Source organism: Nanorana parkeri, unplaced genomic scaffold, assembly GCF_000935625.1.
Source record: "Nanorana parkeri isolate BGI_ZX_2015 unplaced genomic scaffold, ASM93562v1 scaffold289, whole genome shotgun sequence".
Taxonomy (NCBI): Eukaryota; Metazoa; Chordata; class Amphibia; order Anura; family Dicroglossidae; genus Nanorana; species Nanorana parkeri.
The window spans coordinates 257288-273011 of record NW_017306557.1 but is presented as its reverse complement, the minus strand read 5'-3'; the positions used below and the strand labels follow the sequence as shown (position 1 = coordinate 273011).

The 15724-nt window shown below is 43.9% G+C and overlaps 1 protein-coding gene across 1 annotated transcript in view; it reads right to left on the bottom strand.

Annotated features, from left to right (window-relative positions):
* ZNF704 (zinc finger protein 704) overlaps positions 1 to 15497 on the bottom strand; it is a 57776-nt gene extending 42279 nt beyond the window's left edge. The window contains exons 1-3 of the mRNA XM_018557539.1: positions 15450 to 15497; positions 15202 to 15234; positions 1390 to 1631 (exon numbers count right to left, since the gene is read on the bottom strand). Coding sequence (XP_018413041.1) covers positions 1390 to 1631; positions 15202 to 15234; positions 15450 to 15497 — 323 coding nt within the window. The remainder of the gene's footprint in view (positions 1 to 1389; positions 1632 to 15201; positions 15235 to 15449) is intronic.
* Between the last annotated feature and the right edge of the window lie 227 nt (positions 15498 to 15724).

Here is a 15724-nt window from a genome sequence, read left to right as displayed (position 1 = left end):
GGGCTATGGACCCGCTGATCGCCTATATGTGAAACACCCGGTACCGGGTGTTCGCATTGGACGGGTCTTTTCTGCCCGTGCGTGCCCGCTAGGGGGCGCGCGCGAGCAGAAAAAAAATGCCGTCTGGCGACGGCAACCCGCGAATGCGACAGTGCCGTCCGTCCGTTTTTCTACTACGGGCGGACGGCAACTGGTTAAAATAGAAAAAGAGATTGAGGATACAGAGTCCTCAATCTCTTATTCGGCAGCCCCTGTTATAAATGAACAGGAAGCCTCTATACTGAGTGTTCCTGTCCATTCATAACTTGAGGACATAGTATGTTTACTATATCCACAATCATGAATGAACAGGAGGTGATGTAGATCACTTCCCATTCATTCATAATTGAGGTTTTATTAACCATACTATGTCCTCAATTATTTACAAACACTCAGCGATCACTGAGTGCTTGTACCTCGCTCTCCATCCTGACAGCTGTCACAGGAGGCTGAGCGAGAGATGTGGGAGGAGCTCAATCTGACAGCTGACTCGTCCCCCGCACCGCCGGCCGGCCTGTGACAGCGCGAGCTGTCTCGGCCCCCACACCGCTCTCCTCTGATATGTGACAGGAGGCTGAGTGGTGTGGGAGGAAAGACGCTGGCCGCTCACAGCGCTCTCCTCCCACAGCGCTGGACTGCCTGTGGCAGTTTCTCTCCTCCCCACTGGGACACAGAGCAGCGCCCAGCAGGGAGGAGAGAAAGCAGGGATGAGCCGCTATGTTTAGGACATTGTGTGTTTACTATAACTACAATTATGAATGAACAGGAGGGGATGTAGATCACTCCCATTCATTCATAATTGAGGATATATTAACCATACCATGTCCTCAATTATCTACAAACACTCAGCGATCAGTGAGCACTGAGTGTTTGCACTTGCTCTCCTCTCTGACACGCTGTCACAGGAGGCTGAGCGAGCGGTGCAGGGAGGAGAGCTCAGCCTCCTGTGACATCGCGGGCTGTCTCCGCCCACATACCGCTCTGCCCGACTGTAATAGGAGGCTGAGCGGTGTGGGAGGAGACGTCGGCCGCTCACAGCGCTTCCCGCAGCGCTTGGCCGGCTGTCACACTTTCTCTCCTCCCCGCTGGGACACAGAGCAGGGCCCAGCGGGGAGGAAAGAAAGCACGGATGCGCCGATGTATAGGCAGGAAAATGACACTTTCGGCATTTAGCCAAAAGTGCCATTTTCGCCCGATATGTTTCGGTGGCCGATATATCGGTGCATTCCTAATATATAAAATCATCATTGGTGCAATCTTCTTTTGGAAGAATGAGTAGAATGAGATATTATCTGTAGTCGTTGCCCAGGTCCCTTGATTTTATAACTTACATTTGAACATATTGCATACCTTGTTTGAGGGACATCAATATTTGACGATACCACCTTGCGTTTCTGTTCCAGTAGACAGACGGATCTTGCACATTCGTGACTCACTTCCTGTTCAGGTTCAATTATTCTGCTAGAACTTCTCAGCATCATGTAGGAAGCATCGTTCAGTTCTTCAGTAATCTTGGGATCCATGGTACTGTGACCTCTTCTGATGTTCACTGGCTGCTCCTTTGCTTCCCAGTTCTTTTTATCACATGTTATCTATAAAAAAGGGAAACAGTATTTATGCGTTTAAAGGAAAGCCAAACTTTTAATGCTGAAAACAGCAATGCACATCTTCATTCTTACAATAATTCCTGTAAATCTAGACCTTGGTTATAATCTACACTAGTACATCGTGCAAAGAGCAGTTTGTGCAGTAACCCACAGTAATGAATTAGGGCCCTATGTATGATCATGTTAGATACTAGTAAGTATCAGACCTGCCCTGAAACTAAAACTGGTGACTATGGAGACATTTCTCCAGTTGCTAGTATTTGAAACATGAGGCCTTCTAAAGGTGCACATACACCTTGCGATTATCGTACGATAATCGCGGGAAATCCAGCGACCGTACGATAATGCAAGTACGATCTGCCTGTCCAAGATGGGCAGATCGTACGAGCTTTTAATTAGCTTACAACCATCGCAAGACAAAAGACTGTATATATGATTTAACAAGTGTTGTGTTGGTGAGCAAAGCCTGCAAAACAGTTTGTCCAGGGCACAAATGAAAGGATCTAAGGGGATTTGAAGGCCAGTGAGAGCTTTCCAATGCATTTTATTTTTCCTTTTTGCAGCATAAGATGGTAATACACTACCAGACCCACCTGTGTTTTTTCTCCTCACCTCCTATTTGATGAGTGTCACACAGAAAAGAAAATAAGGGCTTGTTCACCACATCGTGCATTCATTAGATCACCCATTGTTTTTTTACCCAACATTTTAATTCTCAACACACAAATATAAAAAAAATAAAAACATTCTTAGTAGGAGGTGAAAGAATTCTGTAATCCTGTTTAAAATCCAAGTACCCTAAGGTAAAGTTATGCGTGCATTCAGTAGTAAGAGTAAGCAAACCATGATAACATAAGCTGTTTCTATTACACAGCAACTACTTGCGCTTTACAGTCAATTGTTGCACTCTCAGCAGTGCCCATAGCCGCTCCCACAAAAGTGTGACATTACCAGGTTTATACCTAGTAGATCCCATCGCACTTCTGACCGGAACGTCGCTTAACAATGTGACACAACCATGGTCAATAAAGATGATTGACAAAAAATCAATTTGTAGTCGAGTGACTTTCTACCTGTTGTATTACCAGGTTTATCACACCTCTCCTGCACTCGGCATGTATTGTTGCATTCCATTCTGCACAGGAGAGAAGAACTCTCACATGTATTGCTTTCTGCAGCCTTGAAATCATCCCTTTGCAAAGTAGGGAATAAATTGGTAAATTTTCTAACAAACGTTCATACAAAAAAATCTTGTCGGAACGTTGGATCAGACATTTGACAAATGTCATTCGAAATTTTGTTTGATTTAACATTTGATTTTGGAATGGAGTTTTCCAATCAAAAACCATACAAAAACTAGAATTTCATTTGATTGAGAAAAGGTTTCCAACATGCTCCTTTGACTTTTTTCATCACCGTGGTTGAAATTGATCATCCATTTGACCCCATCAACTATTAGAAAGTGAAATGAATTTTCCAAAATGGATTTAGTTTGTAGGAAATTCTAACCGTGTATAACCTACTTTACCATCTAGATTTTCTCTAGGATACCTACTCTATCTGGCAGCACAAGTTTGTGTAAAATGTAGGGCTGGTAATGATTAAAATTTTCGTGTTCGATTAATCGAAAAAATTTTTAATCGATTAATTATAACGCACATACAGATCCAACTACATTGGCCTATACACATACAGCACAGCAATGAAGTAATAAAATGAACTAGGATCACACTAATCCAGCACGTTATTAATCTCACGTGCCCCACTCAATTTTGCCGCCGCTTGAGTGGGACAACTCAGAATAATAACGTGCTGGATTAGTGTGATCCTAGTTCATTTTATTACTTCATTGCTGTGCTGTATGTGTATAGGCCAATGCCTTGGCTGGCGCTCGTGCAGAAAGTTTCTTGGGCAAACTCACCGGCCCAAGTGGCTCCATCGGCTAACGGAGGGGGGGGGGGAGGAAGTCCGGTGACGTCACGGACAGCGACGTCACCGGACTCCTCCCCCTTTCTCTTCGTTAGCCGTTATGGACAGCGACGTCACCGGACTCCTCCCCCTTCCCTTCATTAGCCGACGGAGCCACTTGGGAAAGGGGGGAGGAGTCCGATCGCCGACGGGACTCCTGGAAGCCGGCGGAGAGGTGAGTATTTTCATTAGCGATCAAAATAATTTTAATCGATCAAAAAGTTTAACGATTAATTGAGAAATGAATCTTTAATTTCCACAGCCCTAGTAAAATGATTAAAGTTTGTCCCATTGTTGCATTATTGATCTCAAAAATTGAACTAAAAAATATGTTATGGTAAGTAACAGATTTAAGTGTTTTTGGTACTCAAAAGAAAACTAAAGCCACACTTTTTTCTTTGGCTATAGTTCTCTTTTGGGTCACAGGAGTACATGTATTTACTTAATGTACTCCTGTGACCCAAAGGCAGCATACTATTGGGCTACTGCCCGCTATATGCTGACAGCGCAGAGCCGCACCACAGCCGGGAAAGATCCCAACAATGTTGTCAGGATCCACCCCATTGCCTGATTGACAGCTGGCTCTGCCTCTCTAGAGCCAGCTGTGCCCGCCCCCTCCTCTGTCTGTCTTTCCAATGAGTACTGGAGGAACAAAGAGGGGAGAGAGGAGAGGGAATCCCTGCGCGAAGAAGTGACTGACAATCATCACTCTCTGCAGGGAGAAGCCATGGGCTGAGTGATCAGCCGTTTCTGATCACTCAGTTCTCAAGCTATAGAGGCGGAGTGACAGTTGCAGTGTCATACGCCGGTTAAAACGATAGGGAAGAGCATATTTTACTCTCCCAATTGATCCCCTTTAAGAGCTGTACATATACTACTCAAGTAAGGGAAGATAGGTCTCTGAATGGGGGTATTATATGGCACAAAATGCCCACCTATCACTAGCAGAAGAAATAGAAACATATGGAAAGTGAGCAATAACATGTAAACCCGGTTCCCCCTGGAACTGAAACTTTTATCTTTATCTAATACAACATTCAAGAGGGTTGGAAAAGACTATAGGTAAAACAGAAAATTAATTTGAAGGTTTTTTCATAACAAAGATACATTCTGAAAGCATACTAGAGAGATGAAATGTGGCAATTTATTGTTTAATATGTAAATTACAGAATGTAAGTTTCTTTGTTTGTAACTACAAGCTATTAATCCATGTCTGAACAGTACAGAACAATAAGGTGTGATAAGTGGTGGAGACTGCAGCTTGTACTGATTATCTTCCCTGTCTATTATAATTAATACAACGTACAAACTGTGAATTTACATTGAATAAAACATATTCCTGAATGTGACTTTTTTTTATTAAGTTAGCAAATGGCACATTGCTGATACCTCGCTGCTCATTAGTAATGATAACACCTTTGCTGTGATTCACTGCAATTATATGAGAAATACGATATTTTAAATCTATCACACGGTCTCTGCTTTGACTTTGTCACTATAGTGGATGATTTGCAACGTTACCATGGCTAGTTTTTTTTTCAGTCTCTGTTGATGCATATGAGCGTAACTACTCCATAATATTACAGTGCATTATGTGCACTGCAGGAGTTCATTAAAGACTATGGGGTCTATTCACTAAGCTGCCGTAGGCAGCCGAGTGAATGACCGACCTAAAGCGAAGTGACCCGAACGCTGTTCGGCTATTCACTTCAGGCTGGTACGGCTGATTTCAGCCGTTTATCGGCTGAAATCAGCCGTACATCGAGTGGCTTCGTGTCGGCCGAACATGCTCAGCATGTTTGGCTGACCCGAAGTGCAGAAGGAGTTCGACTCGGCCGATCCAACATCTGGATCGGCTAAGCCGGACCTCCGGCAGGCTACTCGCTGCTGTTCGGTATATTCTTATAGATGCCGAACAGCAGTGAGTGAATAGCCAAATGCCGCTGAGCGGCATTCGGCTCGGCTGTTCTACTAGGTCTAGGGTTGCCACCTTTTCTTCAAGCGAAACCCAAACACTCAATCGACGTGTGCACATTTTTGTTGGGAGAATGAGTGGTGGCTTATTCATATATAAAAATTGCCGCCCATTCATATGTAAATATCACAGTTGAGACTGTTAATTTTGGTTGCCCCTGTCTGCCTGACATCTTGCGTCCGGATTTCTGCTGCCATGAAACCCGGACACAGCATTCAAAACCCGAACTGTCCGGGTGAATCCTGGACAGGTGGCAACCCTAACTAGGTCCCTCTGTGGGACCGAGCAGAACAGAAAAATAGTTTAAAAAGTAGAAAAAAATAAATATAAAACTATTGTGCGGAGCTAGCAGTGACAGCTAGCTCCGCCCAACTGTTTTCTATTGGCCGGCGGTTCTGCTGCCGTCAACAAAAAGAAAAAAAATTTGCCATAGGAATGCATTGCTAGCTTCTTATTGGCTATTTCAATTTACAATAGCCAATAGCAAACTACCTATTGTACCCACCCCCTGCTGCTGTCAATCACTAGTGGGGACCTGGTGGGGAACTGCAGCAGAGGGTGGATACAATAGCTAGTTTGCTATTGGCTATTGCAAATTGAAATAGCCAATAGGAATCTAGCAATGCATTCCTTTGGTGACATTTTTTTTTTTTTCTATTCTGACGCCAGCCAACGGCTCCGTGTCAGAATAAAAAGAAAAAGCAGTGACTGGGAGAGTTAGGCTGTCTGGAGATCAGTGTCCCTGGTTAGCTGGTAACCAGAGATGCTGATCTCTCTGCAAGTGGCCGGAGCTAGCCATAAGATCACGGCTGGCTCCGCCTAGCTGTCAGAAGCGAGCTGCTCGGCATAGTTCAGGAGCTGTACGGCAGGGGCTGACTGGCAACTTTTAGCCCAGGGGGCAAGTACAACCTAGAGGCCCATGGTGCAGCAACTTGGCCTCGCTCCCGCTCTGCCTCTTCCCCCCGCCTTCTCCTTGCCCGTCTGCCACTTTTGCCATTCATGTAACGGTAGTGTGAATGGTCGGGTGATGTGAGGCATAGATGCCGCATCGGATGCCGGCGACAGTGGGGGGTCACGGGGGCCGTACGCGACGGCATCGGAGAGGCCCGGGGGGCAATTGCCACCCTGCCCAGTCCGCCCCTGCTGTACGGGCTATAGTGAATAGCCTGTACAGCAGCTTCTGCCCCACGACCCCTTCGGTTCACTAGAACCGAAGGGGTTCTGGGGCCGAAGCTAGCCGAAGGATCGGCCGAAGCTACGGTTAGATCCTTCGGCTGCTTCGTGAATAGACCGCTATGTAAACCCCAACCAGGGACTTTGCTTATTTACTCCCTTTTGGTCTGTTAAATACACCAATGAAAAAAGTTTTGTTATATCTGTTCAATGAGTACAAAAAAGTACCTGTTGATCCTGCCAGTAAATTCCTATGGACTCTGCCTCTGCTGTACTGAAATCTCAGGCAGTGTTATCAGACTTGCCCAGTTCCCTCTGTGAACTATAGAACATCTATGAGATGAGGAGACAAGGGGTGTTCTGTACAAATAAGAAAGAAGCAGCCAATGGTGACAACGCTGCTCCTCCATAGAGACAGCACTGTGAGTGAGCGTTGTCCCCCTAGGACAGGAAATGTGTTACTGGTAGGATCACCAGTTGAAAAAAAAACATGTTTCCTTGCAACATTGTAGTAGGATCCATTGAGACAAATCAATCGTAACTCCAGCCAAATTGTATTGTTGTCAGAGACCTTTTCCTTCACTTTATGTCTCAGTTACAATATTGTTACCTGGCCAAGATGTAACATTTTTTGTAGAGACACAGTCAGCAAAAAAAAACAGAAAACTATCAGTCACTCTATCCTTTCATTACTCTACTGAAGTAGAAGGCAGTTATTGCTGTGTTAGATCCACTCGGAAATCTGCTCTCACCTCCAGTCATGGTGATACATTTTTACCTGGAAAGGAAGTGAGGGTAAATATCCCCATTGTGTCACAGACAGAGAGAAAAACCTGAAAGACCATGGGAATCACTAGCGCCGGGCACCCATGGTACGTGACCCAGATCCCTTGCAGAGTTACCTGGGTCCAGACCCTGCGACCGCATAGCATAGCAGAGGCTGACTTCTTTTACAGCTGTGCTGCCTGCCAGACTTCAGATAAAGCAGCATATCACAGAGCCTAAGGGTGGTGTTACTATACTTCTTCTTGGCTCTCTTGTATCACATGACACAGTCGGGGGCAATCCTAGGAGGACTTCCCCTCACTGTGCCGCATTTACCTCTGCTTAGTCCCCTCCTGACCCCTGCACTATGTGAATTACACTTCTCTAACCCCTGCACTCTGTGCGTTAATACTCCTGACCCCTGCACTATGTAGGCTATATTGTACATTACATATTTGTTACCAAAATGTTAATGTTCTCAACAGTTGCTGGTTGCTAAGTAGTCCCTGACTTTTTTTGAATGAAGTTCTTCTTTAAGGTATGATCAGACAGTGTTAGTTTTATCTGTATTTTCTGTGAGCTGAAAAGCTTGTGCACTGCAGAATCCTGCACTCTGTCGACATACACACTCTCGACACATAAACTCTATGCTTACACACTCCTGACCCTTGCACTTTGTATTACGCACTCTGGGTCTTTGTACTCACATAACACACACCTCACTCATGCATTCTGTGCATTACATACTTCTGACACCTGTACTCTGTGTGATACACACTCCAAACACCTGCATTACACACTCTAGACCCCTGCACTCTGTGCTCTAGTGACTCCTGACCCCTGCACTCTGTGTGTCACACTCATGACCCCAGCACCTTGTGCATTAAATTCTCCTTGACCCCTGCACTATATAGGCTATATTGTACATAACATACTACCGACCAAAATATGCAACATTTACTGGTTACTAAGTAGTCTGTTATAACTCTACCCCTATCTATACAAACTGAAAATAATGTTTGGGTTAGAAAAGGGGTTTAAAATCTGGGGAAGGGTTAGGACATCTGCAATGTGTTTGCTGTATCTTTGATGGGGAAGGAGACCGATACAAAAGCACATTTATTTAGGATAGTTAAGAAAGGTTTGAATACCTGCCAGGGTTTTATTGCTTTCTGAGTTTTCCTTTTGCAACCGTTGTCAATTAAGACATAGAAGTTAAAACTTTGCAGGTATTCTATTACCCATTCAAAAACTAACTTAAAAAGTATGTACAGTCAAGACCTTTTTTATTGTATAGGTAATGCTGACTATACACCTATAGATTATCTGCAGATTTTCTATGGTCAGATGAGAAAAGTGCAACAGATTCCTAAGCTGTGTGGTTGGAGGAATCTCCCGGTGGGCCAAGTTTCAGTATCTTGCTAGTCAGCCCCACTGGCTCTCAAAATACCTGAACAATGCCTGCATCCAATCAGATTGTTCAGGTATTTTGAAACCCAGCGGAGCCAACTTGCAAAATACTGAAGCTTGGCCCAGTGGTAGATTGCTCCATCCACACAATTTATCGTAGATGGAGGAATCTGTTGCACTTTTTCCATCTGACCACAGAAAATCTGCAGAGAATCTATAGGTGTATGGCCAGCTTAAGAGGTAAAACTCCTATTAGATAATTGCTTGCTATCTGTGTCCCACTGTTGAGATTTTCTTTTACTTATTGTCCTGCTGATGGAACAGAAAATTTGAGAAAACTTGAAAATCAGTAGATCGCAGGTGCCATGCACAGACTCCTGCACACTGTTCCCTCCAGTCCCAGGTCCATACAGAGGTATGGACTTTATGTTAGGGGCTGGAGCAAGTAACCAAAGGAGTACAAGTGTGGTGTGCTCCAATAAGATCTATGTGTCCCTCTGCTGCAGTGGAGTTATTTGCGACTGGGTGGCTGCTACTGAAATATCAGTGCCACCATCAGCTTTAATACTACTGAGAGGCCACTACTAAAGAGATTAGAGCCACCGTACACTTTTCTTCTGGACTTTGTATGGCTTAGAATACTTTGCTATTTTTGCAGTATCTTGTGCCCCTAACCCTCTCTCCACATGTTTGTTGAGGGCAAAAAATACAAAAAGACCAAACTGTTTAAAGTCCAATTTTTGCCATTGGTGTATTGGTCTATTGATGGGTCCAGTTGCGGAGTGGATCATCACAGAAGAGCAGCAGGTGTACCCATTAATAACCATCAGCTCCTGCAGAAGCAGTGCCACACCTGCTTTGTTCTTTTGATGGTGAATACTTGTGTCATAACCCTTTTTTTCACCTCTAATGCAGGCTTATCCAAGAGTAAAATGCACTGACTACATGCACAGTACAGCAACATATAGCCACCAATCTGAAAAAATCCAACTTCTTATTGCCACATGCATTTCAAGGTTAGTGACTCAGAAGAATTGAAGCCAAAAACCAGCAACTAGCATCTTAATAAGATAAACAATAGCAGCCTTCATATTTCTCTAATGACTACTGTGCCCTACACAGGATCATGTAATTGAAGTATTCCAGATGCCAAGGTTTTGTTAGCAAAGAGGCAATGAACCATCCCCATCTACAGATTAACTGTAATGATGCAGCCACTCGGGCTGCGGAGCTATATTACCTCATGCATACAGAGAATGGCTGTGTACAAAGATTTCTTGGAAGCTGATTTAAATGAAAAAAAAAAGCGTACATTTAGATGCTGCAAAACGTTTTTTTTCTACCACTGCACAGATAAAATGAGTTACAACCTTCTAATAGCTTTGTTCCTGGAAAGCACAAAGGCTGAGGATAATTTTATTTACAACGAACACTGCCATCTACAGACTGAACTGCCCAGCCAAGACCTGGAAGGAGTATAGCAGACCCGCTGCAGATTGTGTAACATAGATATTGCGCTGCCATGACCAGCAGCAATTCTCTTCTAATCACAAGTCTGTTGCAGATACATTCATTTCTGTTAAAGGGCAGAATTAATGCATGTTACCAACTAAGCTGTTTAAAGGAAAGCCGTACTGAGAGAAATATATAAGCAGTCAATGCTGAGCACCTTCGGAAAATAAAATGTGGCTATCTGTCTTTGGCTTTAATGCTCACAGACCTGGATCAAGAATGCAGCATACGAAGTCACAGTGAGGTCAGACCTCCTGGTCTACATGATTGCATACCTTCCAGCTGCCGCTCATTTGGAACCAAATCCCTCTGTCCCTCCTTTCTTCTGAGCTGCCCTTCTTTTTGGTCTGATGTACAGAGATCTATGAAAATGTTCTATTTAACTACCAAGAGTGTTATTCTGCACTAAAACCTTTATCTCATATGTTAATTATCTTGTTTGCTATTTTGAAAATCCAGTATAAAGGAAAAGTAATGGTGAAGAAAAATGTTGTCTTTAAGCAATCATTTTTGGCATATAAATTCTTAATGGTCAGCATAACCAGGGGCATGTCAGGGCTGTGTCCATTATCTAAATGCATTGTGCTGGAAGGTTTCCCTATTTATCATCTCAGAAAGTTGGGAGGTTCTCGGTCTGGGTCTTAACGACAATTATAGAAGAACTCCGGGAAAATCAGATCAGATAGTATACTAGTATCGGTGCCGATACCGAGTATTTGGTGAGTACTTGTACTTACCCCCGATACCAGAAATTCCAGTCAGAGGAAGATTTCCTTTGACCAGCAGTGACGTAGGGGAACTTGAAGCCAGCTTCTAGGGCAATCAGGAAGTTGGGTGGCGAGTAATGTCCCGCTTCCCAGCTTCCTGATTGGCCAGGAAGCTGGCTCGATGCTGATTGGTTGGGAATCAATCAGCATCGGGCCGGCCTTCCAGCCAATCAGCATGGAGCCGGCCAATCAAGAATCCGGGAGGCAGGTCATTTTTCGCCACCCGGCTTCCTGATTGCCTGAGAAGCCGGCTCGATGCTGATTGGCTGGGAATCTGGTTTCCTGGCCAATCACAATTGAGCTGGCCAAACAACATGGAGCCGGCTTTCCGGGTAATCAGGAAGTCGGTCCCAGGAAGCCGGCTCCATGCCAGCAGAAGCACCAGTATTGGTACTCGGTATCGACAAGTACTGAAAGCAAAATATCGATACGCATATTCGATATTGAAAAACCGGTATTGGTGCATCCCTACTTTTTACTGACCAGAAACAAATAATAAAGGAGTTGTAAAGTCCCAGCATATACTATCCTGTTATAAAATCACAATTGTAATAGAAATACATACTATAATCAAAGCTTACTTGAAAACAAAATCCCTTTTATGTAGTGGGTGCTGCTTTCCATCTGCCCATCACTTCCAACAACTTCCTGGATTTCCAGTGTGCTTAGTGAATTTTCCCTTAGCTTAGTGAATGTGGTGAAAATTCACTTTGCAAATAATATCCAATCACAGGAAAGGAAAATTAAAAAAAAAACAGTATTTTTGCTTGCACACATTTAGATGATGGAAGTCTGCAGAGATTCACCTCATTCACTAAGTTAAGTTAAAATTCCCTTGCAAAGTGAACAGCTTAGTAAATCAACCCCCTAAGAATGGATTTAAGCCAAAGGAACTAGCATTTCTGAAAAAAGAGTTCAGCAGTGGCAGCCTCTATACTTCTCACATCTGAGGTTTTCTTTTAAATGAAATGGTGGGGGCCAGAGCAATATTTCAAACACAAAACTCATTTTCTGTCCAATAATCTATACAAGGAGAACTCCATAGTGACTGACATGGTTGGTAATGCAAAGTCTGCACAGCAAGTTTTGCACAGGAGTCATTATTTTTGCATACATATATTTGTGAATGTTATGTTCAACTCTTTCACATGGCGTTACCTTTTTCTTTTTACATTTAATAGGCCAGCAAACTAATCGCATAAAGAGATATACAATATTTAGATCCTTTACAAGGCATTTCAATGATATTAAAGGAGAATTATGAGGAGAGTGAAATACACTCATCCCCATAATAAGAGCCGACGTGTGACACTGCAGCTGTCACACCTTGACTCTATTGCTCAGGAACCACCGATCACTCAGTTCCCGATGATCTCCTTGCAGAGAGTGGTGACTTCAATCACGGCTCCCCACAGGTATTCCCCCCCTCCCCTCTTCGACCCTCCAGCACTAACTGGAGGGACAGGCAGGGATAGGGGCGGCCACAGCCGGCTCTGCCTCTAGAGAGGCAGAGCCAGCTGTCAATGAGGTAGCGGAGTGGATCCCGACAATATTGTCCTGGCTGCAGCACAGCTCTGCGCTGTCAGCATATAGCTGGCAATAGCTGTGTTTTGGGTCACAGGAGGACATTAGTATATGTCCTTCTGTGACCCTAAAGAGAACTATGGGAAAAAACGGTTGGACCATGGTTCTCTTTTAAAGTAGATATTAAAGTAGACCTTCAGGATCCTAAATCACGCCTGTGTTAATGAGCCCTACTAGAGGGGGAATCTTTTAGTGAGGACACTTGACCCATTGACTGCTGTCTAGGAGGCAATATCACTCACTTTGGAGAGATATGCTCTCATTTCCTGTTGCATCTCTGGGACAGAAAGTGGATTTTCAACCATTCCTTACTCTGCCCAAAAATAAAAAGACAAGTTTTAATAAATAATAATCCATAATAAATAATCCATAATAAAAAAAGTTATACAGCATCAGTCTTTCTATTCAGGAAAATCTAAATATATAATAGTATCAGTGAATAATACAGCTCAGATACATAATGTAACACCTTTTAAGTTTACTGATCTTTTATGTTAGGTATTGGGCGTCTGTTATTTGGAGATCAAATGTGCTCAGTTATCAGCTCAGTATTCCCTATAATATCACAGCTTACGTGGCCAGCATAACAAATGTATGGATATTTTAATATATTTTACTTAGCTGCTGCTGCACATTTTCCCTTCAATTTGCTCTCATGCTGTTGTGGCATATTGGACTTGTCTGAATTCTGCAAACCAAGCAATTAAAGCTGAACTGGGGAAAAACATTTATTTAAGATACTGCACTAGCTAAGTAAGATAACTTTAATAATATGTGTTCTGTGTGTGCATGGCTGGTGCTTAGTATAAAAATCATACCTTGCTACCTTGTAATCTACACACTGCCCTGGATCTCTGGTTGCTGTGGACAGGAGAGCAGTGCCTACAGCAGTGAAGCGTTATATTCACACCTTCACCCCTCCGCCCCCCTCGCCCATTTACAAAAAGGCTTGATTTATTTTTTAAAGAATATAAGGAGTTCTGTAAATTGAGGAGAGATCATGTCGCATACCTGTCCCTCCTTCCCCCCTTCATTCACAGAACGCCTTGCATTTTATAAATAACATTTTTTTCTCCAAGCATTCAGTTTTGTGTGCCACACAGAAATGTTATTCATGTGACTATGTGAATGTTTTTGACTATTTGTGCTTTTCTCATACAAGTCTTAGGCTACTGTCACAGTATGGGAACCATAGGGCACTGGAGATGCTAGTTCCAGGGTTTGCAGAGCAGTCTGGGTCTGACTGAGCACAGGGACCGTAAGGACACTTGGGACTCTAGAGTGACTCAGAGAGCGCAAGAATGGGATGACTGCATGTTAGATGTGGGTGTGAAAGAGGCGCAGAATCTATGGAGCGCCTGGTCTTCTCCAGAGCTACTAATGGTGAAGAAGTTGCCCAGCAGGTCAGCTCCCAGGTTGTGGCCCTATAACACACCCACGCAGACTCAGTTAACAAATTCACATTAACCTCCTGCATTTAGATTATTTAAGTGCAGGTGAAATTATCTTGGAATTTTAAACAAACATTATGCTTCTCAGAATACTTTCTCCAACATTTAGATCTACCTGACTTTTTACCCACATTCACACTAGAAATGGTCGGCACGTACAGCTCCGTGCACGGCCGTATCGCTCAGCTCCAGGGAAGGACAGGTGCTGCGTGTGATTAGTACACAGGCCCCGTCCTTTTCTATGAGACTACATGGCCAAGCGCCCCCCTACGCTCCCAAGTGCAGCTCCGCACGGGTGCGTGTTTCCTGGCTCAGACGCAGACAGGATCCATTCTGTTCGCATACGAGTACGGACACCCTCATGGACGTGCAGGGCGGGTGATTGTAGGGTGGCGTACGGCCGCGTAGTCCCATAGAGAAGGACGGGCGCTACTTATTAATGGCACGCAGCACCTGTCCTTCCCGGGAGCTGAGCGATACGGCCGTGCACGCAGCACGGAGCCGTACGTGCCAGACGTTTCTAGTGTGAATGAGGGCTTTGAGGGTTTAGAGGTGTTTACACGCACTTATTTATTAGCCGCATTTAGAGTTACTGCACCTCGACATAGGTAAACACCCAGTTTGAATGATACCATTAAAATTCTTTATATGCAGCCATACGAGTTAAGAAATGTCATCTAAACATAAACTAACACATATTTGTAAATGCCAGTGTGAATAGGGCCTTACGCAGAAACGGTTTCCTCCTCTACAGTGCGTAGTAAATGGCAGATTCAACCCAGGGTATGGAAAGTGTTTGTGTCCTTAGCATAGAATAAGGTCCAATCTGACATTTTTCTACCTTCAAAGCAAGAATGACGTCTGGAATCGGATTGCTCAGGCAACCCTGATATGTTTCTGTTTCAAAAAATGTACGCAATGCCCAGTGCACACATATAAAGCATACTTACCTTTGCCCTCTTCTTAATATACAGCTTGACATCCTTAACAAGTAGAAATGGCACCAGCTGATAAATATTAGATGGCTGGTTTCTTTGGCCAGTGACCTCCCTGCACAGGTTCTACATTCGGCACCTTTCCTCAGAGTGACACCGGCCAGGCAACATCGTATATCCTGCTGCAGAATGGCAATAAGAGCACATATTGAATAAAACGTCTTGGCAAGGTTACCTGTCATAGCACCCAAACAGAAACGTACACTTAGATCAAACACAACATACTTCGACTGACACACTGGAGGAGCCATCCTCCACAGAGCTTATTGTAGACTCCTCCCTTGAGGTTCCACCACACCAGTCTGGTCCAAGGACAGACTCCTACATGCTAACAATCCTTTAGCAAGCAAAATAGCTCCCATATGTGTATTTCACCTGCGTGCAGATTGTCTGGAGTTCAACTTTATCCATCAACATGCAGGAAATACCTTCAGAAAAGCAGCAAGATTAATTCAGGGATAACATGAAAACCTGAATC